This window comes from Ceratosolen solmsi, unplaced genomic scaffold, assembly GCF_000503995.2.
Source record: "Ceratosolen solmsi marchali unplaced genomic scaffold, CerSol_1.0 scaffold27, whole genome shotgun sequence".
NCBI lineage: Eukaryota > Metazoa > Arthropoda > Insecta > Hymenoptera > Agaonidae > Ceratosolen > Ceratosolen solmsi.
Window position 1 is genome coordinate 4,018,850 of NW_011948426.1, and position 27,440 is coordinate 4,046,289.

A 27,440-nucleotide genomic window follows, 5' to 3' on the forward strand; every position below is an offset into this window, starting at 1 on the left:
TGAATTGAATCATATATTTCAATTAAATCGTGCAATTATTTTATTATTAATCGTTATGCAAATTAAATTGAACTATTGTAAATGGCAGTTCGAAATATCATCTTCTATTTTTTCTACTAAAATATAAAATTTACCAAAGTATTATTATAGATTTTTCATAGTTTCGTAACTACAAATCAAATGCAATATTTACAATTCTACTACTCGCTTCAGTACGCGTGAGTAAAATGAAATTACAATATTTTTTTAAAAAAAAATAATTTTTCATCAAAATATACTTCAGTTATGAAAATTTTTTTATATTTATATTTAGGTTGACTATGTAACAATGCCGTTTGCAAAGTCGTGTTAAACTTTTATTGCGGATGAAAATAAATGGGATTGGAGTGAGTGGCCCGAAAGTTTTACAAAATTTATTCGAAAAATAATGACGAATCTGAAATAATTATCAAAAAATTTTCATTTCCTCTCCGCTTTTGGCATGAGAGTAAGTCAAAAAATATTTATACAGACCTTTCTCGGATTATGATATTATTTCATCTAGGCTAAATATATAAATATAAAGTATTTAAAAAATACGTAATCTCCGTTCTGTTTTTGGCTACTAAATAAAATTTGAAGCCTTTTACGTAATACAAATTCAATTTTCCGACAATAATTAGAAGCCTTTATTGAAGCCGAAATAATACAATCATGTCTGTGTAAAGTTAAATTAGTTGAGTGTGCGTGAGCGAAGTATATCAAGTAGGTGGGCTATCAATAAGCAAATGGAAATTATATGTCGAATTATAGCGAGGCAATCTATCCTAAATGTTATTTAAAGAAAATAATATGGAAAATGGAATATTAGGTATCTCGTTTGATGTGAATTCGTTACTTCAATTTTCATATTGAATCATTCGGTAAGTCACTTACTTGAGGTATAAAATGTAATGAATTAAATGTTTAAAAAATGTAATAAATAGATGTCACTCCCCATTGAAATCTATTAAGTTTAGTAATTCGATAAGGATAGTGAATATATGAGAAAAAAAAATCATTACCTAATTTATGTTTGAATTTTGAACTGAATTCTTGTAGATTACACGCTTACGTGTCTCGTATTTTCACGATTACGTGAAAATGAAAAATTATTTTGTCTACAAGTGGTTGCCTGGTTGTATGGTGAAAATGAGATTTGCTCGAATCCTCGCGTAAATGGAAAATTTAAGCCAGGATATAAGAACGTCCACGAGGTAGGCAAGTAGGAAAAATAAAAACTAGTCGGAAAATAACATTAAATCATAGAAATAAATTGAGAGGATCGGGGTGCGACGATTGCCTTTTGCTCTCTAATTTAGTAAGAGAAAAAGCGTGGGGGACTAAACTACTGCATCCGCCGATCAAGTCCCAGTCTACCGCTCCTCCCTCCACCTCTCTCTCTCTCTCTCTCTCTCTCTCTCTCTCTCTCTCTCTCGCTATAGGACAACGTTTGAAATTGTTACGTCGAAAGACAATTGCACCTACGGCACTTGATCTACTAACCAATTTTTCGGGACCTCGACTTACATTATGAATTTTTTCAAATGGCAGAGAATGTTCACTAACCATTAAAAAAAAAAAAAATTATATTACATTCGAAATGTTTCAACTGGCAAAAAGAAAATGCAGAAAAAGAATTTTTCATATTCCAAATTGAGACGAACTTTTTTCGTGCTATCATAACAAGTAAATTTAAGAGAAAGTTTTGGATTTATTTGAGGATCATAATTATTTAATATATTCAATTACTACGGCGTTAAGAATTATTGTAATAAACTCTAGGCAAAAGTTTTTATAAAAAAAGTGTATTACGCGTGGACAAAAAATACGCGAAATGCAGAACAAATTGCAGAAATTTTGAACCTTTGTCGCGTACTTAATCTAGTTTTTTTTTTATGCATGCCTTTCTAATTCCACCCTACTTTTATCCCATTAAATTTAAATTCTATTTTTAACTAAAAAAAAAAAAAAAAAAAAGAAGAAAATATAATCTCAACAATTATTTTTAAAAACTACACTTATAATAAATAACAAGTATTAATGTTTCTATAAAACAATGAATAAATCGATTGATTTTTAATATTCATCTTTTTTTTTAAATATCATTAACGTTTTTCTTGTAGCAAATATTCGACGGAAAAAATTTCTGCCTCAATATTCGGCTAATAAATTAATAAATTTATTATGTGTGTCGAATAAATTTTCCACATTTAGAAATAATGATTTCTATTCTATAAAATTTATATTCACATAAGATTTTTAACATAATAATCGTTATAAATGTTTATAAATAATTAATATAAGAAATAAGTTGTAAAAAAATAAGTTCAAAGCAATGATTAATGAAGTTCTTTGAAGTTTAGGTAATATAATAGAAAATGTAGTTAAATGAAGTTTATTAATGAGGTTAAGAGAACATTCTACTATAAGTATTTTTCAACTTTTAATTAATTGTTAATAGTAATTTCTTTGAAAACGTTACGCTCGTGTAAAAAAATTATTTTCCATGTAATATATTTTACTTCTACATACAAACTTTTTAAAACTTACTTTAGAAAGAATAAAATCAGCCGTTAGCATTAGAGTTTTTTTTTTGTCTTATACAAATCAAAAGTTTTACTCTTAAATTTTGTAAGCATTTTGTTTAATTATTTATCCAATTAATATAAAAAATATTTAAGTTCGTTTTGTTTTTTAGTGTTATATAAGCGGTGTAAATAAATTAGTCTGAAATTATTTCAAATATTGCGTATAAATAAGCGTATTAGACACAAAAAGGACACTGCTTTACTTTTAAAAATCTCAGCTTAATAATAATGCCAATTACATTAAACAGGTGAAATACTTACAGATACTGCCATTATCATTGCATTATAATATAATTATCGATAGTTTTATATTAATTTTCGTAATTATTTTATAGCATCTTGTAATAAAAACTTGTGAGGTTTTACGATCGAATATTTCTTTGAGATTACTTAAATCGATTTGGAGATAATAAATAAGCGTCTGGCCTTCCGCAACTAGAAGCACGAACAATACGATGGAATATTGTTTGAATTACGCTTGAACACATGAACTAGAAAATAGTTGCGTGCTAATGCAAATGACATTAAAATCTTTTAACTTTAGATGATAATAGATGTCATTAAACAAATTGCGCTAAATGCTGGATGAATTAACGAGTGACGATAGGACAGAAGCTGGCTAACAAGGCTCGGCTAATAGTCTTTTATCGAGCAAAGTTGAATGTCAATGTCGATAACTCGCAGGCGATTCTCAATAAGCTCAATAAACGCAAATGGAGCGACGTTAGTCGAGGTGAATGTGGCGATGAGCGGACGAGGACTGCGAGACGCGGGACGGGGGATGGAGGACTGGCGACGATGGCGATGAGATTTACACGAGGAGTTCCCGGTAGACACGTGGAGAAATGATTATCGCACCTGCTCTTCGTGGAGGGAGTCCGATAGCTACCGTCGGCTTATCCGTAAAAACTTGTACGGCGCATCGGGGTGGGAGTGACTGGGAGGGAGGGGGAGCCGCCCTATCTCACGGCTCCGGCTCTCCCGCGGCGATCAGTCGCGCAGTCTCAGCCCCTCTGTACCAGCGGCGACAGTATCACCATCAGCAGCATCAGCATCGGCATCAGCATCAACATCAGCAGTAGCAGTAGCAGCAGCAGCAGCAACGGCCCCTGAAGAGCCGCAGCACCAGATCATGTACTCGATACGAGTGCTACCCCTTTTGCTCGTTCTCCCTACACTTGGACTCCTAAACATCGTCTACGCCGGAGTACGTATACCAGGACCGGCACCGAGCCCTCTCCTCGCTCCCGGATCGCTATCTCCCTCTACCCCCCCCCCTCTTACCGTTTCAGTATTCTACTTAATATTGTTTATGGGAGCGCATTGAGAATATAAACTTCGAGCCGATTTTTCCGCATTAATATCCACGAAATCTGTTGTTTCTATACGAATCAAATTTTGAGAGAGAGAGAGAGAGAGAGAGAGAGAGAGAGAGAGAGAGAGAGAGAGAGAAAGAGAGTGATAGTGACGGGAGGATGGAAAAGATGATAGTCGTTAATATCGATCGATTGGCACTTTTGTTTACAGACGCGGCCCAGCTTCGTTTCCGATAAGATGATAGCGACAGCTGCCAGTGTTGTGAACGCCTGTCAAATGCAAACGGGCGTGGCTACTGGTAATGCACCAGGTTTTCTTTAACTCCTACCCTCCCTCCTGCCCCATTACCGACCTACCACAGTATGCGCAACGCAATACTGATAACCGAATTTAAAGCGCAAATCTCGAGCCGTTCGTTGTTTTACAAGGCGAAACATGTATACATGTTTATTTTATAAGAGCTAAAGTCGTGTGTTGTTTTGAAGGCAAAACTTTATTAAAGTTGTTGGGCAATTCGCGCGTAACACGTTGACTTTTATTTGAATCTGTATGCGTAATCCCAGAAACGTGAGCCAACTTTTTTAACTCTCGTGAAATATTGGCGATACTATTCCCGAATATTTCAAAAGCACCTTCAGATGTGTATATGTGCAAATGCCATTGGATGCTGTTTCGTGGAACTTTGATCGACTTTGCGCCAGCAAGTTTATAAACGAGCCAAGATTTTCATTTAACTCCTGAGAAAGCATTTAATTCTTAAAGAGTTAAGTACTCCAATGAATTTTGATAAAAATTGTTGCAAAGTTCAAGTAAATGTATCCACAACGACGTTTAACTTTTATCAATATTATCACATTTATTTACGTAGTATTATTTATTATCGATATTTTTTCTCACACATGGTACATAAATACTTCTGAAAAATACCCTCAAATGTTTTTTCAGCCGACATCGAGTCGGTGAGAAACGGCCAATGGCCCGATACTCCGGAATTGAAGGTAAACACTTTTAAATTTCTTTTTATAACTAAATATTTCATGCCCTTCCATAAACATTATGAATACAAAAGATAACGTTTAAAAATCAATATCCCCCATTCTACTTGTAATGTACAAATATTACTAAATAATAAAAGCATTTAACAGATTTGACTGCTTTATTGTTGAATAGACATTCGTGATATAATTGGAAATTTTCAACTAATCATTTTTCTATTTCATTAGACTAAATTTACTGTTGTTGTTGTTGTCGTTGTTGTTGTATTTTCTTTACCAATATAGTAACAAATACTATACTATAAATAAAATAACTTTTATGTAAATATGCTTGTCAATAGATTTGAATATAAAATGAATTCGTGAAAATGTAGAAAGGTTCAAAATTTAATATCCGACGAATTGTTTAATATTTACACAAAATACAATTTATTTGTTAAAAAAAAAAAGAAAAAACAAAAAAAAAAAAAGTACTTTAAATCAATTTATTATATTAGTTGATTGGAGATTCGCGTAAGATACCATAACAAATGAACTGAACTGTTATCTAATATTTCATCTGAAATAGATTTTTATGACGATGATAAAACTTTTGAATTAATTTACAAAAATTGTCGCATATACCCTATGTATACGCAATTTCATTTTCATTCAACAACTCGTCGTAACTATCCAGTCATAAAACTAAGTAATTACCTACTAAATTATAACTATTAAATTAATTGACTATTGAAAATTTTTGTATTGCTATCGATTAATATACTTTTTCAGAGTATTAAATTATACAGGCTTGCAAATATTGTGTATTTATTATTCAAGTACGCATACTATTACACATACTAATTGGTTCGAAGAATAATCGTTAAAAATTTATCTTAGAAGCCTCCAAAACAGTTTATTAGACATTACTATTATGTAATTATTTTTTCGATAAGTAATATAACAATATGTCACTATATTATTAGTTCAATTCAATTACTTATGCACAGTTTTTTTATACTAATAATTTCAAAGAATGTATGTTTAGATAGATTTACAATAAATTATCCATATAATTAGCTTAATAATCATAGCCAATAAATACTATTTGTTATTTGACACTTTTTATAACTGTAATAACATTCAAACCATTGTATATGAAATTGATAATTTTCATTATTATATTTTTAATCAATTTAATAGGATGTACGCAATCGAATAATTTAAAATTTTGTTTAAATTTTTACATTAACAATGTAATTGTAGTAATTCAACAAATTGTGAGTTATATAGTTACAATATAGTCAGAAGCCATCATATTATCATTGACTAACATTATAATTCTCTTGTTTCTATATTGAATTGAATAATTCTTTAATTATACGAATCCTTCGGAATCAAATAATTCTCAAGATCAAACATATTTTGATAAATTTTTAAAATACACATACAAATTTTACTAATAAGTTGATTCATTAATTTTATCACAAATAGGACACGTTTACCCATATCATTCAATCAATTGATTTACGCATTTGCATTTAAATTGATCAATAATAGAAAATATACGTTTGAAAAAAAAAAAAAATTCATTGAATTACTATCAGATTACGTTCGTAAATAAATTTGCATGGTTTTTATTATTAAAATTAACCAACAAATGGCGTCACTATTTTAAATCTATACATAAGACTTCACATAGTATTTTGTTTTAATATATATATATATATATATACAGAAGCCAGTAATAAATTTTAAAATTAAAAAGATTCTTTTTATAAAAATTAACTTTGTTATAAGAATTTTGATGTGCAGATAATTTAAAATTTGCATTTATTCCGAATCAATAAACCAGACGATCAATACCCATAGGGCTTTTGATGTACATTGCTACGTCATTCAAGTCGAACATTCACTTCACGTAATGAGGATACTCTGTTGATGTTCACACAGATAAATCTGATAATTACAAGGAAAAAAATGGAAAATGTGCTCTTAGAACTTTTGAAACTTTGAAAATAAATAGATATCATTCTCTTAAAAAAAAAACAAAAAAAAAAAACATCATTTTATAGTATTAATTGTATATAATTGAAAATATTCATTAATGAAAAAATATTTTGAAAATAATGTGATATACAATGAAAGGATGATATTTAAATATTATCATAATTATAAATAAATGAAATGAAGGAAGAGATTATGCTAATAACTTACACCAAATATATATAAAATAGTATTTCGATACGATAAAGTTGCAATGTACGTATATAATATATTCCTAGAATAAATTACCAATATTAATCAACAGTTAATTAAAATTTTAATGATAATTAATGATACTGAACAATAGTATTAGTTCCGTTAATAATGAATTATTAAAAACTTAAAGTGACTTTCAAAAATCGTATGAAATTAATAATTCAATTTATAAATTATGAACTATAGTTGTTCAAATATGTTTTTGTGTAATTAAAATTTCAAGAATTTGTAATAAAAATAAAATGATATATGAACAGGAAGCGCTGAAAACCTAACAAGTGATATAATTATAGTTTATATATTGTTTAAAATATATTAATACTTCGATATTTTAAGAAAGATTACCATTTAAATGAAGTAATAATTGAGTCTTATTAAAATCAAAGTAGGTCTACGTAGAAAGTACATTCGCACTTTCATCTTATAATGAATTACTAACTCTAACGTCGTAATCCTTAGATCTGAAGAAATTAGATAGAATGAGATAACAGTTTCCTGTAACTACCTTCCTTATGCTTATATGTAATGCTCGTTTTTTTTTTATTTTGTTAACTATTTTTAGTCTATTTTATAATTTCCACTGAAATGTTTATGTAGTTCTTAATATTATTTTCAAAATAGGTATATTGCTATTAACGATTTTTGGCAATATTTTTAAATTTAATTTATATCGCTTATATAATGTATGAATTAGTAAAAGAAAAAATAAATAAACTGCCGTATTTAGACTTATTACAAAGTAAAAATAAAAAGCAAAAACTATTGATTATACGATTCGTTATATAAAAAATATTTTCCTTCTAAAATGTCTAGCCGTAAAAATATTTCCTTCTCAATATTAAAATAAACATAAAAATCTTAAAGGTGGATAAGTATATATATATATGTTGCATCAGAATTTATGTGAATTAATTTGTAATTGATCTACTTATATCATAACTACAATAAAACTATTAATATCTTCCATATTGCCTAGAATAATTTACTACATTTTCTCGTATCATAATCATAATAGTTTTTGCTTTGATTTTTTTTTACATTTAAACTTCTTTACGCTCGAAAGTATTATATAGTTTTTACAAATTTTATTTATACAAGTTTACGTTTATTTCTAGCTTTACTTCAACATATATATATATATATATATTGTACTTTTACATTATGCTTACAAACAATATTAAACTGTTTTATATTAGTAAATTATATGCTACAAGGATTACTTATCAATACATTCAAACTAGTTAAATATTTTATTTTTATTTTTTTTTTGCAATTGAAATCTGCTTGAGAATATTAATATTAGTATACTTTGAATAATATTTAATAATGTTTAATTATTATGGTTATTACATAATAATAAGCTAATTTGTTATAGTTATTGCAAATAAAGGGATAATTTAATACATTAATTGGGTTATAATTGGCTTTTATTAGCATTAAACTATAAATTTGATTATTAATTTATAAGAATGAAATATATTAAATACCGTAGTTTTATAATAAGGTCTAATTGAACATTACAAACTCGGTATAATTGCGTTATTCATAGTTTAGTATAACAGTATTGCAATTACGCGGAACGTTGAATCATAAAAGTTAATATATTACTTTTCGTTAATATTCTGAAAAAGCTATAACATGCTTTAAAAAGTTCGAAATCGAAAATTCATATAAAACTCAAAGGAACTCCAAATGAATTCTGATTAAGCTTTTTGTTGGAATATTTCCATAGAAATATGAATTCATAATGTTCCCTTCGTAATATTACATAATTAACGCAATTAAATGACGAATATATATATATATATATATATATATATATATATATTAAAAAGTGTTACATGTACTGTCTCTGGGAGCAATTTGGATTGATCGATGAAAAACGCGAACTGAGCTTAAATGGAATGCTGACATTTTTCCAAAGAATACCGGCTTATCGTACTGAAGTTCAGAAGGCAATTAACGAGTGCAAGGCCCTTGGTAAATATTTCGGTATCTATAGTGTATCTTTTTTCTTTATTTTACTTATGTTCGATAGATCGATTATTTATAATTTTAACACTTTCTTCTTTTATTCATTTGATTATTCGTCTATTTTTTATTATAATTTAATTAATCATTGTAGTATCAATTATTGTTTAATTGACCTCGATCCGTCGACGTAATCGATACACAAAAACTGAAAGCTGATTAGTGTGAAGAATGTTTGAAGTGAATGCGAAGAGCATATCTATATTCTTATACCTATCAGATGTCAGATTTTGTACTTGCAATTTTTTAAAACAATTTTATAAAATTAAAATATATTCATTTTTTTTTTTTACAGCCACGGGTGATACGTGTGAATATGCATATGCATTTAATAAATGCTATGCCGAAAGATCGCCAAGAGTAAGGAACAATTGTTTAATAAAAATTATTTTCATTAATAAATTTAATGAAATATATGGAAATTATTAATAATAATGTAATTTTCAGACGTACTACCTCTTTTAAACTGAAAAAATCTTTAATAATAACACAGAAGAAAAGTCATAAAATCAATTTAGAACATTAACGTTAAAAATGCTCGAAAATATGTCAATTCGCCGAGTAGCTCGATTTTGTGGAATTGAGAAGTTTACGGACTGAATCAATGATATTCGTAGTACTTGTACAATCGATATCATAAATCGCTAAATGAATAATACAAATAATCTTATTTGGTAATAAACAACAACAAAGAAATAGATAAAAATAATTAAAAGATCTTTCTCTAATAATTGTAAATTATTATAAATACTTTTTACGTTTATTATTATTATTATTGTCGTTGTTATTATTATTATTATTATTATTATTATTATTATTATTATTATTATTATTTATATTTATATTTATATTAATTTATTTTAAGCTTTGAGTTATAAATGAACGTGTAAATATTTTTTGCTATCGTAACATTTTTATTTAATATTATGTCATTTTTAATTTTTACGTTAATATGTATAAAAAAAAAATTCAATGAAGTTATTATTTTGTATGGAAATTTTGCCCTTTTATATGCGCAAGTACATTGTAAGTGACAATACTCGACTTTCAAACATCAAGCATCAAACTCAACTATCAAATAAGTCAAATTGAAGCGAATGTCGTCCTACTGCAGCAAGGAGTTACGAAAGTAATTACGTTTGTTTAGTCATGATACGATTGCTCTAGGGATAATATAATTTTAGATTATGACGATTGCAAACAAATACAATTGTCATGCAGGAAGAATATTTACTACACCAGTGTTCTACTAACAATACGTTTAGCACACCTTTGAATTATATACCATATTTAAAATACTTACTTCAAATAATTGCATTATATGATCAAAAAATATTTTGTAGACAATAATGGATACATAATAATCGTCTTTGTAGTTTAATAAAAAAAAAAAAAAAAAAAAAAAAAAACAGCCTGATGTTTTTATCCGATAATTAACAAATAAACTTGTTATGTATTGTATTGTGCCATTGATGTATCCAGTTCCTTTACTTTGGAATCGTATTAATTAATAAAAACAATTTGATAAATAGAAATAAATTAGTCAAGGATTGAGCATATTGGAATAAAATAACAAAAATTTATTTAAAATACAATAATTATGTTAAATATGAAATTTTTTAATGAGAAAATAAATTAAAATAAATTAACACGGCTTGCATTTGTATTATTTAAGAAACTTGAAAATGTATAAATCTTTAAACTATTGTCTATCTTCTTCTTTTATAAATCTGTAAATGGAATGCTCAGATTAAATTGAATAAATCTACGTGAAATTTATATTGCTAAGTCGTAAAATTTGGAAAATTTAATTAAACTTATATAGTAAGATTCTTATTAATTAATAAAATATTAACAATGTCGATAATATAATTAAGATAATTATCAATAACATATAAATTAATATATAATACATAATTGTAACTAAAAATGATCTTACAAAGTATAACTTTATATTATGAAAATAATAATAAAAAAACATTTTTTGAATTCAAATATGTCAAAAATATACATTAATAAAAATTAATAATAAAAAGTAATGGTTCACATAAGCATTTATTATATAGTTTTAAACAAAATATTAATAAAGCAATTGAATTTTATAAAATTGCATCGTCATATTGACAGATATATCATTAAATCATTTGATATGTATTTTTCTATGTCCAGCGGAAGCAATTTAGTCAATACTTACGTTGTAATGAACGTTTCTATGCATTAATTAATGAAATAGCTGTGCATATAAGATGGACACCTTCTTGTGTATTTCAATCAATCTTCAACGTACGTTTCATCTATCATAATAACATAACACATTGAAGTTTGTATAAATAAATTTAAAAACTATCTTGAAATGAAGTTGATTCTGTGCCTTTCAATTTTAATCGTGACTATTATAAAAAATGAAGCTAATGTGAGTAGAACACGTACAACTGTAATTTTCAATTTTCAATTTTATCATAAAGACAGGAATATTTTTTCGATTATTCGGTAATTAAATTTTATAGGTGCGACTTATTTCTTTTATTAGTTACGTCTTCAAAAAATATATTTGAAAATTTATAATTTATAAATATATGAATTTCTTTTATTTTCGTAGATGGTTTTGAACAAACTTTAGTATCTTATGTGAATCATTTAATTTTATATATGAGTGTTGACATCGGTGAGATTATATTATCTACAATTTCTTTTCCTTTATACAAATCTCTAAATGCATTAAATTCTTTTTAATAATTTTGCATATTAGAACATGTCGATAGAACAGTAGAAGGATATTTTCATCCTAGCGAAGTACTTGGTTGCTATTTCTCGTGTATATTTACCACTTTTGATTTGGTAAGCTTTCAGCGACAGATCAAATGATTTTTCTATTTTTTAATTTGTACTATTTTAATGAATATTTCCAATAGGTGGATAATGCTGGGCATATTGACTTTGACAAACTATCAACAAGGATTCCTGATTCCTTCAAGGATCATGGAACCGAAATGATTGAAAAATGCCGCCACATCAGTAATATAAAATAATTTTTTTTTTTTTAAAAATTCAAATATCGTTTTTAAATTTAATTTTGTTGAACCAGTTTTAGTATAAAAATTGTCATTACATTTCAATTTAAAGTTGAAACTTATTATTACAATATAAAATTAGATATGAATCAGTAAAATTAATTTGAAATTTTTTAAAATATCCCTTCTTTATATAATAATTATAAATTTTGTTAATATGTTGTTAGGATAAATTGATTAAATTTTGACAATTTTTACATAATATATATATATATATATATATATATAAATAAAAAATAAATTGAATATTATTTTATTAATAGTTAATGATAAAGTTGTAATTAATAAATGAATATTTCATAATAAATATCAATAATATTTATGAATTCAAAATTTCAGCCGGAACTAATCCTTGTGATTCAGCATTTAATATTGTCCAATGTTTCCAAAAAGTTAATCCATCGGTAAGTACTATAGTTTATAATTTATTTGTTTTAAAATAAGAAAAGATAAAAATATTTTTCTATTTTTCAGAAATACTTCGTTATTTAGAAAACTTTCTTCCACTGATTGAAATATGAAATATGAAATATTGTGCCTATTTGGTTTTATTTGTAATATTTTGTAATTAAAAAGAAAAATTGTATAAGTGCTCCATGATATTAAGCAATTAAAAATAATACACAAATTTTTGTATGATTTTTATTATTATTATTATTTTTTTTTTTTTTTTTTTTTTTTTTTTTGATAAGTCTTATGCACTAGAGATTCAGAAATCATTGCTCGCTCAGCACATAAGTACATTACAATAATGTTTCCTTGTGCAGATATTTTACACTTAACGAACAAATTATGTTTTAAATTCTGTTTTATATGTTATTGTTTTGCAAACTTACTTTTTCTCCTTAAAGGAAAAACATCGCAACAACTTCCTTTGGTACTTTGCCTCTTAAGATTAATACAAGATTGAATATTCAACAGTAATGTGAAGTACAATGACGCAATATGTATACAATATAAACGTAACGGATTACTTGAATGAAATTAATTTTATATTTTTAACTATATTTTCTACTATAAACTTATTAAACGATAAACATCACATTTACTATGTCCATGAAATTAATAATTTTACATTTAATAAAGTTACAAATTCAAATATATGTATTATTATTGTAATTCGTGAGTCTACAAAGTAGCGTAGATTTTTGTCATACAAAAAGTTCAAATAAATTAAAAAAATGCTTCTAACTTCTCAATGTATTTCTCTTCTCTTTCTAATATTGCACGTTTCAATATTCATTCGTATTCTTTTCAATGTGCTCACTTCATTGGGTCGTAGGTTTGGATATAATTGCAACGTCATCTAAACGTAAGACTTAACATTTCTAAATAGCGTCTCTATTTCATTCCACTGTAATTCTTATAATTCTTTTTGTAATATTTGCAACAAACTAGATTCTTTATTTCTTTTCTCTTTGGTTATTTTATATCTTTTTTTTTTTTTTTTTTTTGCAGATGATTTACAACGCCGCGCAAAATGCGCTTTGAAACTTGAATTACTTTAAAAAACATATAATGTCATGGGCTTAAATAATTTTTTACAGCTATCTATTACGCTCTTCAGCAGTCACTATACATTAAATATAACGAGTTTATAAGGTTCTCGGCCTCTGTGTACGTACGCAATTCATTTGACATAATGCTGCGTAGTAAAATAAAACAGCAAGTTCAAGATTATCTGTACTATTGTACTACAATAAGATTTACATCAAAGTAACTCAATATAGGCCGAACCGATCTTATCCGGATATACGAGGATTAATTCGCTATAAATTTCATTCACTGCCAATTATTCAATGACAATAGTATAACAATAGTACTGTCATCGCTTGATATTGTTGGTATTCAATACAACTATGCTTCTTTACTTTTTTTTATAACTATTACATATGATAGAAGAACTAATGACAAACGATAGGATTGTTTGGTGCCCATTATTTATCGAAGAATCTTCTGTTCTCTACGTTAATTTTATCCTCGAGAATTGGGAGAGTCGAGAGAGTTTTATAAGAAAAATCGTGATGAAATGTATCGTTAATCTTGTCTCTTACGCAAATAATTCTAAAGTTGAAGCTTCGTTGAAGCGAAATTTCGCACGTAACAGATATGGGCAAATTATTATTTTCAATTATTGTATTATTATTATGAAATTATTATGATTAAAATAAATCTCTCGACATTTACGAATTATACACATATTCACTTAATAGGATACAATTAGTTGACTCTCTTGGATTTGGGATTAATTGGTGGATTTTGCTGATACTAAATCTCGACTAGCGTTTGAGGTGCAGGCACAGTTCGTTCACAGAATAATAAAATTTGATTCTCACTTTATCAATACTTCAATGAGATATCGTTACTTTTTAATCTTTATTTATATTAATACGTATGTGTATAAACGTATGTATAAATGATCGAATCAGTTGAATGTTTTTCAAACGGCATCAAAACGTATTAACGTCTATTTTAAATGTATAATAATAATAATAATAATAATAATAATAATAATAATAACAATAATAATAATAATAATAATAATAATAATAATAATAATAATAATAATAATAAGCATATCATTGCAATATTTTCCAACTTTATATCTATATAAGTATTTGCCTAGATTGAATTTTTCATCATTTTAATACTTTTTCATTTAAAATTGTATTTATAGTAGAACTGGTAGAAATTTCAGCGTTTAATTTATAATAGCTATAACTAAAGTTTCTTCACTCGATGAGAATTCTATTAGAAATAAGAAATTTTCATAACTCTGTATATGATGACGTTGAAGAAATAAGAAAAAATAGATTAATGAAAATTGTTATGCAAACATTGTATGATCATTAGATAATTTTCATTGCTCTACTAGTATAATTAAAAAATGTGGCTAATATTTCCATTAAAAACATTTAATTTTGAATTGCCTTATTTTTAAAATTAATTCCTTTGCTCAATAATAAATTTCTTTGCTCTATGAAATTTACATAATATTGTTACACATACGAATCAATCGATAAAAAAGAATATTGATCTAAACGAACATCAGTCATTAATTAAATATAAAAATTTGCTTCTAACATACTTTATTATTATGTACAAATTATAGATATTTTTAATAAATTTGAAATATAATATGGCATTAATAATGATAATAAGTATTTTATTTTTCAAGAATTCAATTTGTATGATCAAAATTTTGTGTGCTATATGTGAATTTTGGTTAAAATGTGACAAGATTTTTAAACAATTTTCCAATTCAGTGTAAATACTTGATTATAAATATTTTCGTAATTTCAGAAAAATATAAACATATCGAATTATAACAACGTAATTAAGTTAAAATTTCAGTTTTGATTTTATAGACTCAAGTAAGATACCTTTATTGAGTTATATACCCATAAATTGTCCGTCCGACAAATGTAGAAAAATTTATAAATATTACAATTTCACAAATCAAAGATAACATTCTACAAAATTTTTTAAATTTTTTAAATTTATCCCATATATATATATATATATATATATATATATATATATATTTATAATCAATATTTATAATCAATATCTGCCATTTGATAATGTAATAACATTTGTAACAAATCATTAAAAATCTGTATTATTTCTAATTGTTTATAGCGATGAGTTGACGTAATCTATCGAATCGCGAAGATGCGAATTCTTAATTCTAATAATATTTAATATAATACAAACCTCATAAAGAAACAGTCATTGTATAACATATTTTAGATAAGACGACGGATAAATTGTTTAAAATTATGTTTAGATTCATGGATATATTTGATAATCTTAATATCGCACTTTAACAAGGACTAGAATTAGGCAAGATTATTTAAGTACCATTTTGTAATAAGTAATTACAAATCATTCGCACGTCCTTTTTTATTCGCAAAGTCTCGTGCTCTCGCAATCGCGTTCATTCTTCTCCCTCATAGAATAAATCTTAAGTGTTCATCAACTAAAACGTTTATATGTAGAAAACAGAATATTTATCTTATTTTAAAGTGGTCTTTTCGATTTACTTCATTACTTATATTTTCTCTACGCACTCTTCTCTCCTATATCTGCATTGCTCTTTCTCGTTATTTCATTAATTTTTAGTTATAATAATAATAATAATAATAATAATAATAATAAAGAACTGTGTGTTAAAAAGTGCTTCGATATTTTCATTCGACTACATTGCTTTGGCTCTTCTATAGTATATCATTAATCGATAATTTACAAATTCTCAATTTTGCGTGTGCGATTTTTTAATGTTTTATATGTATGTGAGTTATATAAATGAATGTGTAAAATAAGATCTTCGGAAGCACAAAAAAATGTTAAAGTATGTTTTTCTTTAAGCATCTCGCTCATATACATTGAAATTTATGATTACTATTTTGAAAATATTATTAATAAAACTTTGTGTATTAACATACACCTTAATATTAACTAGAATATGTTTCTAGTTATATATATATATATATATATATATATATATATAAAACTAGAAAATGTAATAACTTTTAAGTCTCTGTTAATAAAATCATGACGTAACATTTTATCTTTCTTATTATCTATGTCATTTGTGTAAGTGTGCGCGCGCGTGTGTGTGTGTGTGTATGCGCGCGCGCTCGCTCGCTCGCGCTTATGCACGCGTGTATGTGTATGAATGTTAAAAACTAAGTAAGTGAATTTTTAACTGCTAAATCTGTAATCTACTATAAACTTTTTATTAAACAATATGAAAAAATTACTATTACGTAATAGAAGTTGTGAATGCTCTAGAATGAATACTCTCGTTAAGAAAATATTTACTCGAATAGTGACGCTAACTCATAAACTATTAATTATTCAATGTATATATATATATATATATATATATATATATATATATATATATATTTATATATATCATTAAAATACATTTAAGCTACAGTATATCGTCTTTCAGTCAAGCGAAATTTTTTCTGATATGACAAGTCGGTCAGTTCTTCAATAATCGCTTTTCAATATGATAATTATTAGTGATATGTGTGTAGTGCAGTCCATATAAGTCATTAAACTTTGGTAGATCCAACGTTAGAAAATTAGTTCTTAATTTTTATAAATTTCTGAACAATGCAACTACGCAATTGTATTCTACATTACTGCAACTTTTGTATGCATTAATACTAAAAGCGGATTCGCAGACTTATGAAAATACAATATCACATAAAAAATAAATAATACTGCATACAGTGGTTAGGTTTTGCATTGTCATCAAATTAATATTATGATATTGAATAAATATCTTATGCTCACCCGATACTTCCATCAATTTTGTTAATTATCCTCGTAATTATTAATTAATCAATGCACATAACCACTTGGTTGTAACTTATAATTGCCGTGGCGTATATTTCAATGTGCAAGCAGTGCGAATCTAAAGACACTTTCCTGTAGATCGCGATTTCCAATAAAACTTCCAATCACCTATGAATAACCGTGAGAGAATGTTTATCGAATAATAGAGCGGAAAGGGGAGCAACGAGTGTTCTTTCGACGTAGCCACGAAAGCAAGGAAGCAAGGAAATAAGTGAGTATATTCGAGTAAGGATTAAATACCACCAATCACCGACCACCAGGAATTCAGTCATCCCAGGTGGGGAAGCTGTCCTGGCTGACGAAGAGGGTTTTTTCGCTCGATTTTTGGGTTGATATACCGCCGAAGCTCGTGCTACCGAAAACCGGCATATCGAAGCTGTCCAGCTGCTGGCCCTCGTAGATGCTGCGATCCGGAGTCGTTATGTACGAAGTCGAGCAAGGCGGCTGCGGCGATTTCGCCTGCATTGATGGTTTCGTTGGCTGCGTCACCGTCAGTTCAATATTACCTGCCCCGCTCGATTCCATGCCGCTATCCTCGTTGCTCTCCTTCAGGCTGCTGTTTTTTATGCCGTAGTAAAAGTACATGAGGAAACCTGCGCACCGGTAATAAAGAAAATTTCCGTAAATTCCTACCTTATTCCAAAGCTCGAATGGCAAATTCATTGACAAATTATCGATAATAATAGTTGCTATCTTACAGCGGAGCATCGACGTATTTAAAAGGACTAAATATACCAAATTAATTTCATTGAAATGTCTAAAGGACAGTTGAATTCCTTATTATTAAGAGATAGTGGTTCGTTGAATTTATCGATACGTTTACGGTAGATTAGTTTCAAAATGGATGTCGAATTTTCAATGCAATATTATCGATGATTGCGAAACAAGGAAAGAGATATGCATATAAATCATAAAATTAGGGCAAATTAATAATTAAATTTTTATTTGCTATTTAACTTACCCAGAGTCATCCATACTGTAAATCTGACTAATGTGAGTATACTAAGCTTGAATATAAGATAAATATTAACAGTGACAGCAATAGCTGGAACAAATGGCAGTCCAGGAGTCATGAACATCATGGGATTCCTATGAAGTCATGGCATAATACATTAGCAATACTATTTTCATACTACATATTAAAAAGAAATTTTGAAAATTTCAATTTTACCTGTTTTGCGGCTTTCTACTAATTGCAAGAAGAATACCAATAATAGCAAAGAGGAAGACGAAGAGTAGAAACGTTGTAAAGCTCCCCATATTACCTATATTTTTGTTCAATTCCAAATTAATTAATTTATCGTAATAAAGCTTAAAGTGTACAAAGACTGCCAAATTCTAGAGAATTTTAATATAAATTTTTTGTTCTCTTATGATTTTTTTTATGCACATTGTATCATGAGAGCGTGAAAGTTAAAATTTTGAAAATAAAATCGTGGTGAAATGCTCAACAACAAACAAACCTCCAAAATCCAAAATTACCATAACAATTATAACTATGAATTAGATTAAATTAAAACTTTAGCAAGCCACGTTACTTTTATAAGTTTTATAAATTTTAAGCCTTGCCTATGAATGTTAAATAGTTACCGCACTTGCGAAATACAATGAAAGTCATGTAGAAAGTGTAGAATTTCCTTCGATTCTACTTTCGTCTGGTTAAGCTTAAACTATCAACTCGTACAAACTTACACAAACTAAAGAATCGCTACATTAATAAACTTTATTAATAATATATTATTCATATTACACACGAATATCTTTCTTCCCGTTAAGCAACAACTATGGCATTAGCATTTATCAAGATTGCGAATAATTCAAAGCTATAAATAATTAACAGAAGAAAAAAACCAGCTTCTTACTTAAAGCTTCGCGGTCCCCTTCATCCTCAAAATCCCCAAAATATCGACAGTCTTGTATAAATCAGTAGATATCTAACTTACCCATTGCGCAAACAATGATCCAGTCGAATATGAGAATGAGAAGGTACATAATCCCGACGAGCTTCATAACGTACCGACCGGACGCTTCGGTTGCTGGTCCTCTATCGACCCATGGAAATATTGCTGGGCACAAATACTGAGCCGCCTGTCAATAAAAAACGTAGAGAGCCGTTTAAGTTTAAAGTCAAATTTTCATTATTTTACTTATTACTTAGTGGCGAATTCATCGAATCCCAATCGTGCGTTATTATCTAATAAGAAAACATTTGTCCAGCGTATTTAACAGATAAGAATAGAAGCTTCGATGTTAATATCACCGACCTGAAGCCTACGCTGGAGATAATTCAGAGGCGGCCCGATGATAGGCGTACTTCCTGGATAATGATGAGCGCTTCCGGTACTCGAGCCCGCAGTCGCCCCATGCACACTGCCATAAAACTTATTTTCTGTTCTATCGCAGACCAGGTACTGATCGTCCTTGCCAAGACCAAGATCGTCCTCCTCTCCGCCGTACGTGTCATCAGACTCCGGCGACGAACTGTTTGCTCTTCGTACCCTTCGAACCTGCAAACCCGCGACATTAGCCCATGACAACGCTCTGCTTGACTTCCGTTTACCGAGGATTTAACAATAATAACGATTTGCGAGTAATAGTTTAATTTGCGAGTTCCAATTGCAACATCGAGTTTTTTTTTTTTTTTTTTTTTTTTTTTTTTTTTTTTTTTATGATATACTACTAATATCCTATTGAGTCTAGTCGACTTAGCGATACAAGCATATTGCATAGAAAAATAAAAACAATGCATCATCCTAACTATTACAATATAATTCCCTAAAATTGTATGTTACGCGATATAATATTCTTTTATTATTTAAGACTTGTTGCGCGTCTATGTATAAAGGATTTCCAAGTATTTTGTGATCGATGTGCATATCGACTGGGATAGCATTCTACCGATTAATGAAATAACGTAAGAAAAATGTAACAGAATTTATAAAAGAATTTTAATAAATCGCTTGGCTAAAGTTCATTTGTCTCACTCTGAATACAATCTATAAAATCACGAGTTTATAAACATTTTTCATTATTTATATATATATATATATATATATATATATATATATATATAAATAATGACTAATGTTTATAAACTCGTGATTTTATAGATTGTATTCAGAGTGAGACAAATGAACTTTAGCCAAGCGATTTATTAAAATTCTTTTATAAATTCTGAAGCCTAACAATGTCGTACCGACAACATTTCCCAATGATTTTAATCAGATTTCAACTAGAAGGATGGCCTATGAGCATTAATGACTCATTTAACATTGCTAAAGTGCCTCGTGGCGAGCAAAGATACCGAGCAAATTCCAAGCACAAGCTCAGAAATTTATTGAATGGCAGCCAGACAAGGTAAATCCTTACCATGATCCGCTGTCCACCGGCAGTCACCCCCAGCTCCGATTGCCCGCCGTGGGTCTGGGAAGTATGAAGGGCCGCCGTTAGCTGCTCGGGGCGCAGCTCTTTGCTGTAGGAGACTTGCCCGTTACCCTGGGGATCCTTCGTCGGCGAGCGGCAGGGTGTGCGCAGACTCTGAGGCAGCAGCTCAACAAGGTTTGTCGTGTGCGGCTGGTATCGCAGAATCAGCACACAGGTCGATACGAGAGTGTAGGCCAACAGCGTTCCTGTGCGTAACGGGTATTACAGGTATTACCCTAATATTGCCATAATTGAGGCGCGGTTATATCTCCCCATTGCAAATATTTCATTCCCACGGCTTTGCATGGCTTTTGCTATGATAATTTGGTTAGACGAGCTCTCGCGTTATTTCCCGACGTTTCGCGAAATTACCGCAGCATACTCTTCCAAGTCTCATTACTCATGTTGCTGCTTCCAAGCTTAACCGAGGAATTTTCATATTATATGAAAAGGCGCGAATTGTCGGATTCGAACTATTCGTATTGTAAAATTCATTTTACCCCCACCCTCTCAAAATTCCTAACAACATTGATTTTAAAATAATTAGTTTTTTTCATCTACTTTAATTTTCGTAATATCATTTTGCAATAAGTAATAAAAACGAAGCGGTAATAATTAAAGTCAATCTATCGCATAGTAAGCAGTTGTGTTGTAAATTTTACACTATCATAATAAATTATAGGCTATTATACTTACAAATGCTTATTATTAAAGCTAATTAATTGCTACGTTTAATGCCCGTACAGAACTAACCAAGCAGATGAGAGAGAAGTAATTCATTGAATTATCAAGAAAATGTAAATTTTGTGATGTAAATGGTTCTATCTAACAAGTGGGAAATATCATTTAAATTAATTATAATTCTACAGTTATATATTAAATATAATCGATCTTTCTTTGCATATCTAAGACATTTTTGAAAAAAAAATTCGTCATTTATACGGCAAGAAATTAATTTTTCTTGTGTAAATAAATTCATTATGTACTATGTAAATAAGATGATTAGTAAATAATTCACATATCATAATCTTATATTTAATTATGTAAAGGAATAATAAAAATCACTTTTTAATTGTGTATAACTTTTATATTTAACTAGCCATAAAATGGATGTTCAAGAACTTATTTTATAACCAACAGAAAAACAATATATAAACTTAAGTAAATGAAAAAAAAAAAAATATATATATATATATATATATATATATATATATATATATATATATATAAGTAAGAAATAAAATAACATTTACTTCTTTTAAATATTTAATGTAATTACGACTAATCTCTTAGATTAAAATACAGCTATATTTCATGTAACAGATAATCCAGATTTATATCAATAAATAAAAAATTGGATTGAAAAATAAATTGAAAACACAATTATCGTAATTTATAATCTGAACAAATGTTTTTCATTTTCTCAAAAATCCATGTCACTTTTTTCTATACCAAATCTCGTTAATTGTCTTAGTTTTTTAAGTACACAATGAATAATTATTACATCGTATAACATAACTTAACCACCTACGTTTAATTATAGAAATTTTATTGTATACATTATTATTTGATTGATTGATTGATTATATTTACTATTAAGATTTAAGTATAGTGGCCGAAAATACACTTTAATGTTAATTATTAAAGCAAATATAAGATTATGCTCGATACGCTAAAGCTTGATACGATATTTTATAAACTGCGGACATTGTGTAATGTATGATACGATAATTTTATTAAATAAACATTTTCAATTTCACTTTATACACGTGTATCAAAAATTTACTATCAAGTAGCATATGTGTTGTAAAAATCTTGATAATGCAAGGGAAGGGGGCAGTAGAATGTGGGGAAAAATACGGAAAATATAGGAAAATGGGCGGCCGCACGCGATTCGTAGATAAAAGTACAATATTCGAGTGCCAAAGCAACAGTGAGAAGAGTGAGAGAAGATAATTTAAGCCTATAGAAAAATTACGGTCGAGGTAATATTTCAGTTTTAGAGATCTTACTGCATCCGTATAAATCTAGTCTCAGTTAAATTGATAAAATTAGGTCTGACAGTTATGAAGGATATAAATCTTTTGGCCATTGGCCTAATTTAATAAAATCCAAGCTCTTTTTCACGAACGATGAAACACGCTTATATACATTCGATTATTAAAAATTTCCCAGCGAATACCGTGAAAATATTTAACGAAGAAACTATCACCGCGCAATATAGCCGATCCTATAGACTCAGTTCATTGCGTTTATATAGACTTTGTGTTAATATCTTCAATTACTATCTCATACTGATAAGTAAAATTTAAAAAGTTTTAAAGCTAATTATCTCATATAAATTAATTTTATTGACTTTTATATTTTTAACACATGTTGGACTATTCTGACATTATTCTGTTACATAAATAAGATAATTAATAATACAGTTGCATACTATTTTTCTCAGAACTTTGTCAATTTAATAATCAGTTAATTTACGCGATAAAATAGAAAATAAAATTAAGGCCAATATTATGTTTTAGAATCGGTATGTCTTCGGTATTTAGAATAAATTTGTTTAAGAAAAATGAAGTTATTCAAGTTCTTAATGTTAGTTTAAAATTTAAGGTACTGTAATCGACTGTAATATAATCAATTTCGATTTTTCACAATGATAATAAAACATTTATCATTCAATTTGGAATACATTATATTATAATATAATATCGTTGTCGATAAACTATATCAGATTTTATGAAATTTTATGAGTTTAATATTGTAATATTGCATGGCAAATTTTCGTATTTATTAATCGTACTAAATATATATTTCGTAAAATTAAAATGACAAATGCTCGTAATTGCGGTAAGGTATACGATAGATATAAGGTATTTTAAAGCCTTATATTTCGTTTTAAAAAATGATTGTACGATAATTAATATTTAAAAGTGGATAATTATTAGATGATCGGGATTTAATAAGACGAGCATAAAGTTTCTGTCGAAATCTTTACCTTGTTAGAATATTTTAATGGATCTCCATTAAGCTTCGTGCATTGTGTTTAAAGTATTTGTGAGGCAAGCTTTCGTAATAATAAACAGGGAATAAGGAAGGATATTTTGAAAGATTAATTTTTTAAACTTTGATTGGAGCCCTATTGCATGTCATCTTGTTACAAAAAAAAATTTTAATAAAAATTTCACATTAATAATGCATGTAGAGACTGCTGATCTCTCACCAATGGACATCATCTCCACGAGTACTTCAAGCTGGATCAAAAGAGCTACGAAAGCCGCACATAGTCCCGACGTAAGCGTAGCCAAAGCTGGAGTACCTGTTAATGGCCATATCTGGCTCAAGGACCTGAAAAGTGTTAAAGAAAAAAAGTTTTTTTTTTTTTTTTTTGTTATTTTCCATATTGTAATACTGGAATAATTCGAGTGCAGGGAGCGGCGAAACTGAATAATCAAAATCGCTCTTCGCAACCGAATGCTTTCCATTATTGCGATTAAAATTAATTCTGCATGATAATTTGCCAACCGATTTTACCTCGTATCGTTTGTTACCAGATCTCATTGTTGTTTCAACGTTATATATATACATATATACATAGTAAGCGGCGGAAAAAGGAAAATAGAGCTTAAGTGTTGTGACACTATTACCGGAAGATTAATCCATCTTGAGCCATTGCGTACACTATTCTCGGCATTGGAAACATACTGCCAAACATAGAGACTGTTAATCCGGCCAGAGCTCCCACAGCAACTATGTACTTGCATTTGTAAGCACCCACTTGACCGAACATTTCCACCAACGCTGAGTCTTGATCAACCTCTTCGTATGGAACTGTAATGCAGCATTTTATTGGTCATAAACGTCCATCAACTTAGTGTTAACGACGCTATTTAAGATATATTCAATAAAGTGCCCTGGTCGACTATTTTATCATTTAACGCATTTAATTATATAAATCTAGATTCTCTTTATTAAGTAATTAATTGTTTGCTAATGATAATTAATTAAATTAATAACTCAATCAAATTATATATATATATATATATATATATATATATATTTCTCTAATATCAAATATAATTCTTACAAATGAATGGATATTTCTTTTCAGGTAGGTTATCCACAGCTTTTTAATTAGAAAATGTGTTACTGTATTTATACGATAAAATTAGTTGATAAATTTGATGCAACATTTAAGGTAAATGTGTGTAAGTTATTTAATAATTTAAATAAACATTTTTTTTCATCTTTGTGTAGTCATAATTATAAAGAAAATAGACTATATACTCTTGCAAATTTATGCATTATTGATAAAAACGGGTCTTATATCTATTTAACTTCCTGTTATACATGATCTGTATTCTATTTACTTAATCTAAAAATATTAAACGTTTAAACAAAAAAAGCTAATCCAGATTAGATTCAATATGTAAAAAAAAAGAAAGAAAAAAAAAATAGAAACTCTAAATCATTATTTCTTTCCATTACCATCTATTAAAATTTAATTAGCAATTATTGCTGTCGTATTTTATAAATTGTGTGCGATTATAAATTTCAACAAATAGCTTGACTCTTTTCTGTTAAGCTCCATGTTTAATATTAGTCTTTATCAGTTTTTCATTTAATATGATTATAACAAAACTTATAATCTCAAAAGCTGTTAAAACTATTAAAGCTATTTTAATGCAATGCAAACGTAAAATAATGCAATTTAATTTATTAAAATAATAATAAATAATTTATCTGTGATTTGTAGAATTTGTTCAAGTCATTATATTAAATTAATGATACATAACAATCATGATATAATAATGAAGAAAAGATAATTAGATCCGATATAAATATTCATTCTATTCAATATATTCAAATATGTTTCTATAAAACAATATTTCCATTCGTCAAATTATCGTCAGATTTACTTTTTAGTAAACGGAACATAAACTGAAAAACTTAAAGATTTCTAGCAATTTTCTTTTATGCAAATATGACATTTAAAGTTCTAAAATATAATTTCACGCCTTAAGCAGTCGATATTTAATGTATTTCTTTCTTATGATTGAATAAATACACTACATTTAATAAAAATAAAGCTTACACTTCAATTAAATCCTTCATCCAAAAATCGTATTTTTTATTGCAAATATAATTGGAAGCGAGTGGCTCATTACTTAATTTGGATCATAATAATTATTTGTTTTCAATGTGAACGTTAAAATATCGATAATTTTTCTAAAACTCTCCTCGGGCTAATTTTCCATATACAGGCCGATAATTTATGAGTACTCTCATATTTCATCGAATATTTTCAACACTATTCTTCGTTATAATATAAAGACTTCATTCATCATGATTACACAAACACGAAAGCACACACGAAAGCACACACGAAAGCACACGAAAGCACACGAACGCACACAAGCACGCACACAACCACCACCACACATTAAATAAAATTTTTGTCCATGTGCAAAAATGTATAAAGACTCGTAAAATATAAAAGTCATTGTAATATAAAAAATATTATTCAATGAAACTAAAAGTTTAAATTGAGAAGTAATTGTGAATATATATTTCATGATGTTCTATCTATATCCAAATGATAAATGTTATCGCGGCAATGCGCATAAAAATTTGACAATACTTTTTATAAATGTCATCGCGTTGCGTTAAAAAGTAATCCAATGACAGTATTGTACCATAATTTTCAGAAATTGTTTATCAAAGAAAAAAAATGTTATTCGCATGTTTAAACCTATAGAGATAATAATTAGTGAAATAGGAATAAACGAATGTAACAGATGGAAAGCGATGATATATAGTTTAACAATATAACACATACAGTTAAAAATATATATTTTTCTTTTTCTTAGAATATACAAAGCAATTTTTAGATAATATATTTCATGTAATAAATTTTAAAAAGCTAAATAATGGGATTTTAAATTATGAAGAACAAAAAACCTTACTTTTCTAGAAATCTTAAAGGTTCAAACGTATTACTAATGCCCAAGATTATTGTCCGTAAAAATATAAACTCACCAATCAGTGTCAAAACCATACTACTGGTGACGTATGCGATAAGAATGATAATCAGCGAAGAGACTATTGCTAAAGGAATACTTCTCTTGGGATTCGTTGCCTCCTCCCCCGTCGTAGCGATTATGTCAAATCCTATGAACGCGTAGAAGCACGTGGCTGCACCGGTAAATACCTGAAACACATACAAGCACAATTATTTCGAGCTACTGCACCCTTGGATATTGGATCCACATCCAATGAGATGTCGTTTTAATCGAAAAAATATTAATTATTGCTCGAACACTTTTTTTCATAAACGGACTCAACGAATCTGCTATTATGTGTAGAGCGTAAATGAATTT

At 28.1% G+C, this 27,440-nt stretch overlaps 3 protein-coding genes across 3 annotated transcripts in view; 2 read left to right on the forward strand and 1 right to left on the reverse strand.

Annotated features, from left to right (window-relative positions):
• Window positions 1–4,108: 4,108 nt before the first annotated feature.
• Obp10 (odorant binding protein 10) lies at window positions 4,109–9,877 on the forward strand. Its single transcript, XM_011500814.1, has 5 exons — window positions 4,109–4,224; window positions 4,872–4,924; window positions 8,998–9,142; window positions 9,489–9,553; window positions 9,641–9,877. Exons 1-5 carry the CDS (start codon window positions 4,164–4,166, stop codon window positions 9,656–9,658), a joined length of 342 nt encoding a protein of 113 aa, XP_011499116.1. The 5' UTR covers window positions 4,109–4,163; the 3' UTR covers window positions 9,659–9,877.
• A 1,562-nt stretch (window positions 9,878–11,439) lies between these two features.
• On the forward strand, window positions 11,440–12,811 carry Obp11 (odorant binding protein 11). The gene is made up of 6 exons (XM_011501010.1): window positions 11,440–11,476; window positions 11,793–11,858; window positions 11,943–12,031; window positions 12,106–12,208; window positions 12,604–12,668; window positions 12,739–12,811. The coding sequence occupies exons 1-6, from the start codon at window positions 11,440–11,442 to the stop codon at window positions 12,754–12,756; spliced, it is 378 nt and encodes a 125-aa protein (XP_011499312.1). The 3' UTR covers window positions 12,757–12,811.
• A 4,809-nt stretch (window positions 12,812–17,620) lies between these two features.
• Window positions 17,621–27,440, reverse strand: part of LOC105363194 (probable cationic amino acid transporter) — a 70,472-nt gene continuing 60,652 nt past the window's right edge. Inside the window, exons 6-14 of the mRNA XM_011500816.1 lie at window positions 27,100–27,271; window positions 24,708–24,891; window positions 24,284–24,408; window positions 21,010–21,269; window positions 19,905–20,147; window positions 19,584–19,728; window positions 18,812–18,905; window positions 18,602–18,729; window positions 17,621–18,233 (exon numbers count right to left, since the gene is read on the reverse strand). Coding sequence (XP_011499118.1) covers window positions 17,905–18,233; window positions 18,602–18,729; window positions 18,812–18,905; window positions 19,584–19,728; window positions 19,905–20,147; window positions 21,010–21,269; window positions 24,284–24,408; window positions 24,708–24,891; window positions 27,100–27,271 — 1,680 coding nt within the window. The 3' untranslated portion in view covers window positions 17,621–17,904. The remainder of the gene's footprint in view (window positions 18,234–18,601; window positions 18,730–18,811; window positions 18,906–19,583; window positions 19,729–19,904; window positions 20,148–21,009; window positions 21,270–24,283; window positions 24,409–24,707; window positions 24,892–27,099; window positions 27,272–27,440) is intronic.